Source organism: Camelina sativa, chromosome 10 (genome assembly GCF_030686135.1).
Source record: "Camelina sativa cultivar CO46 ecotype springtype chromosome 10, ASM3068613v1".
Lineage (NCBI taxonomy): Eukaryota > Viridiplantae > Streptophyta > Magnoliopsida > Brassicales > Brassicaceae > Camelina > Camelina sativa.
In genome coordinates this window covers 20,635,841-20,638,654 of record NC_141889.1, presented here as the reverse complement: position 1 = coordinate 20,638,654, position 2,814 = coordinate 20,635,841, and the positions used below count along the sequence as shown (strand labels likewise).

Sequence of the window (2,814 nt, the reverse complement as noted above, 5' to 3'; positions counted from 1 at the left end):
TAGATGGAATGCTTTGGAAGCATGGCAAAGGAATCTTGGGTACATCTTCTAATTTTTATTCTAAATTAGACATATATTTTGTAAAATATATTTGTAATTGTCCAGATTTTTAAATTTTTAGCTTACAAATTACTATTTATTTCACAGTCACGAGCAACTTAAGTTGGGTCCATCGGTAATTAGTTTGGAATTACTTGATCGTGTCATTTCTCACAACAAGTGGCTGCACAATCAAGTAAGTATAAACTTTATTTTTCTCAAAACTTAAATTTTTCATTATTTTACCGTGGTCAAATTTAAATTTAACTTTTATTTTTTTTCAAGGAAATGGATGAGATGATGTATTTATTCCGGGAGAAAACATCTTTAGGGCGAATGAAGTCAAACCGTGTGGGTTTCATGAATTGCATGTTCAGTGAGACAATCAAAGTGGAATACACCAAGTACTTGAAAACAAAGCATCAGCACAAATGGGATAGTATACTACTCGATTATGCTAATGGTGAGTTTCCTTCTCACGGAAAGACATGTAAACAATGGGGTACAGATGTTGACAGGATATACACTCCGATTTTCGTCAACGGCAACCACTGGATTTCAGTTTGCGTCAACTTCGTCTTAAGAACTGTTGACGTCTTTGACTGTGCTGGACACAGAAATAGAAGGCATGTCGATTGTTTCGCAAACTGCATCCCAAGGATTTAGAAAGAAATTAATGCAAAGGTGAATGGAAAATCATCTCTTTTGACACAATATGAAATCATAGAAATGAAGGTGTTTTGTGAGTTGAATAGGTCGAAGAGCGATTGCGGGGTCTATGCATTGAAATACATCGAGTGTCATATGCAATCTCTAAGTTTGGATTTGATGACCGATGAGAACATCAAACAAGCGCGTTTGAAGATTGTTGTCGATTTTTGGGAAACTGCAAATGATCCACTATTACTTGAGCGTATGAAGAACTATGTCCCTCCAAAGTTTTCGTCTCATAGTATCGAAATTGACTGATTTGTTTCATCTTTGTAGTATGTCTTTAGTTTGACACATTGTATGACTTTGGTTTCATTTTTAACTTACTATATGATATGAGTTTTGACAACTTCGTTTCCGATGGTTTCTTCACCAAGTCTAGCAAACTAGTAAACATACTTTTAATTTGGTTTAATACCAAACCGACTTTCTTTAATTTGGTTTAAGAGCTAATCACAAATTAATAACTTAACCGATTTTGTATCTTGCATCAAACCCGATCCTTTACAATGAAACACATAAATCCCAAAATTTAAGAAACCTAAAACCGACCTAGTTCCCTATCGATTGCGAGAAGAAGATGAGCAATGTTTCAAGCAATTCGACTGGATCAAATAGTTCCCGTGCAAGAGTAAGAGTGGTTGGTGTTCCAAGGAGATGTTGGTGCGGGGAAGGAATTATAGCACTTATATCAAATTTTGATCCCAATCCTTACCGGCGATACTATCGTTGTGGATTTGTTGTATCAAACAAGGTAAATTGGTTTGTTTACACATTTGTATATTTTAAATTTTGATTATAACAGTTGGGCTTCTTGTAGCTTAGGAACGATGATCACACCTTTAAATGGGTTGATGAGGCTTTGGTCAACGAGATAGATACACTAACTACAAAGAATGTTGAATTTGAGAAGAATCTGAAAGATTTCAGAACTGAGAGATTGGAGTTTGAGAAAATAGTTTACGAGAAGATGGAAAATGAGATATTTGAGAAGATAGAAGATGCTTTGGCTGAAGTAAAAACCAGCAATAAGAAGATGATGGTGATCTTAGTGATATTGTGCATAATCATGATTGGATGCATCAAATTACTAGGTTGATCATGTTGTTTTTTTTTAATTTGATTTTTCATCATATTTTTCCCCTTGGACAACCTTCACCGTTTACATGAGTTTCAGTGTTGTTGTTAACTTGGTTTGATATTATTAAGTAAGAAACCAGAAAAGGTGATATATTGAAATTTCTTGATGGTGTTATCTTTGAAACAAACAAACAACATAAAGGGTCTTAAACAGTTCAGAAATTCATTGATGGTGAAGTCTGTAGACAAGTCTGGAGAAGTCTGGTGAAGTTTGTAGACAAATCTGGTGAAGTTTACAGACAAGTCTGGTGAAGTCTGGTGAAATTTATGCATCTGTCTATTGAAGTCTGGACAAGTCTGGTGAAGTCTGCAGACAAGTCTGGTGAAGTCTGGTGAAACTTATGCACTTTTCTATTGAAGTCTGGAAAAGTCTGGTGAAGTCTGGAGACAAGTCTGGTGAAGTCTGGTGAAATTTATGCACTTGTCTATTGAAGTCTGGACAATTCTGGTGAAGTCTGTTTTGACTACAATCTTTACTGGATATGCAATATTTTCATCATATTTTTCCCTTTGGACAACCTTCACCGTTTTACATGAGTTTCAGTGTTGTTGTTAACTTCGTTTGATATTCTTAAGTAAGAAACCAGAAAAGGTGAAATATTGAAATGTTGTAACCAGACTTGATAACTCAAGAGCAAACCATAGACTGTGAATGTTTTAAAAACCTAACAAAGAATAAAACATAACCATAACTATATTGGGACATCACATGTCGATCATTGTGTCCTTCTTTACTACAATGGCTACACTTGTGTCTCTTTGCGGATTGTGATTGTTGAGACGCTCTTATCTTGTCTTCAACCGTTTCATGCCTTCGTTTTCTTTGTCTACTAGGGTGTCTTCTTGTTTCAGGTGGTAAAAATTTTGCAGCCTCAACATGGTCAGGAACGCCTCATTCGTTCTCTGGAATACCTATTGGATTAA

The 2,814-nt window shown here is 35.4% G+C and overlaps 2 protein-coding genes across 2 annotated transcripts; both read left to right on the top strand.

The window, feature by feature from the left end:
• The first annotated feature begins 327 nt into the window (after positions 1-327).
• On the top strand, positions 328-1,008 carry LOC147936301 (uncharacterized). The gene is made up of 2 exons (XM_087468677.1): positions 328-665; positions 795-1,008. Exons 1-2 carry the CDS (start codon positions 328-330, stop codon positions 1,006-1,008), a joined length of 552 nt encoding a protein of 183 aa, XP_087324803.1.
• Positions 1,009-1,330: 322 nt separating this feature from the next.
• Positions 1,331-1,849, top strand: LOC104720486 (uncharacterized protein At4g04775-like). The gene is made up of 2 exons (XM_010438381.1): positions 1,331-1,504; positions 1,571-1,849. Exons 1-2 carry the CDS (start codon positions 1,331-1,333, stop codon positions 1,847-1,849), a joined length of 453 nt encoding a protein of 150 aa, XP_010436683.1.
• The last annotated feature ends 965 nt before the right edge of the window (positions 1,850-2,814 follow it).

Excerpts from the sequence above, each read along its gene's own strand:
- LOC147936301 (XM_087468677.1), top strand. The coding sequence starts at position 328 with ATGGATGAGATGATGTATTTATTCCGGGAGAAAACATCTTTAGGGCGA. Across the intron at positions 666-794 it reads GCTGGACACAGAAATAGAAG|GTCGAAGAGCGATTGCGGGG; the intron begins GCATGTCGATTG and ends TGAGTTGAATAG.
- LOC104720486 (XM_010438381.1), top strand. The coding sequence starts at position 1,331 with ATGAGCAATGTTTCAAGCAATTCGACTGGATCAAATAGTTCCCGTGCA. Across the intron at positions 1,505-1,570 it reads GATTTGTTGTATCAAACAAG|CTTAGGAACGATGATCACAC; the intron begins GTAAATTGGTTT and ends GGCTTCTTGTAG.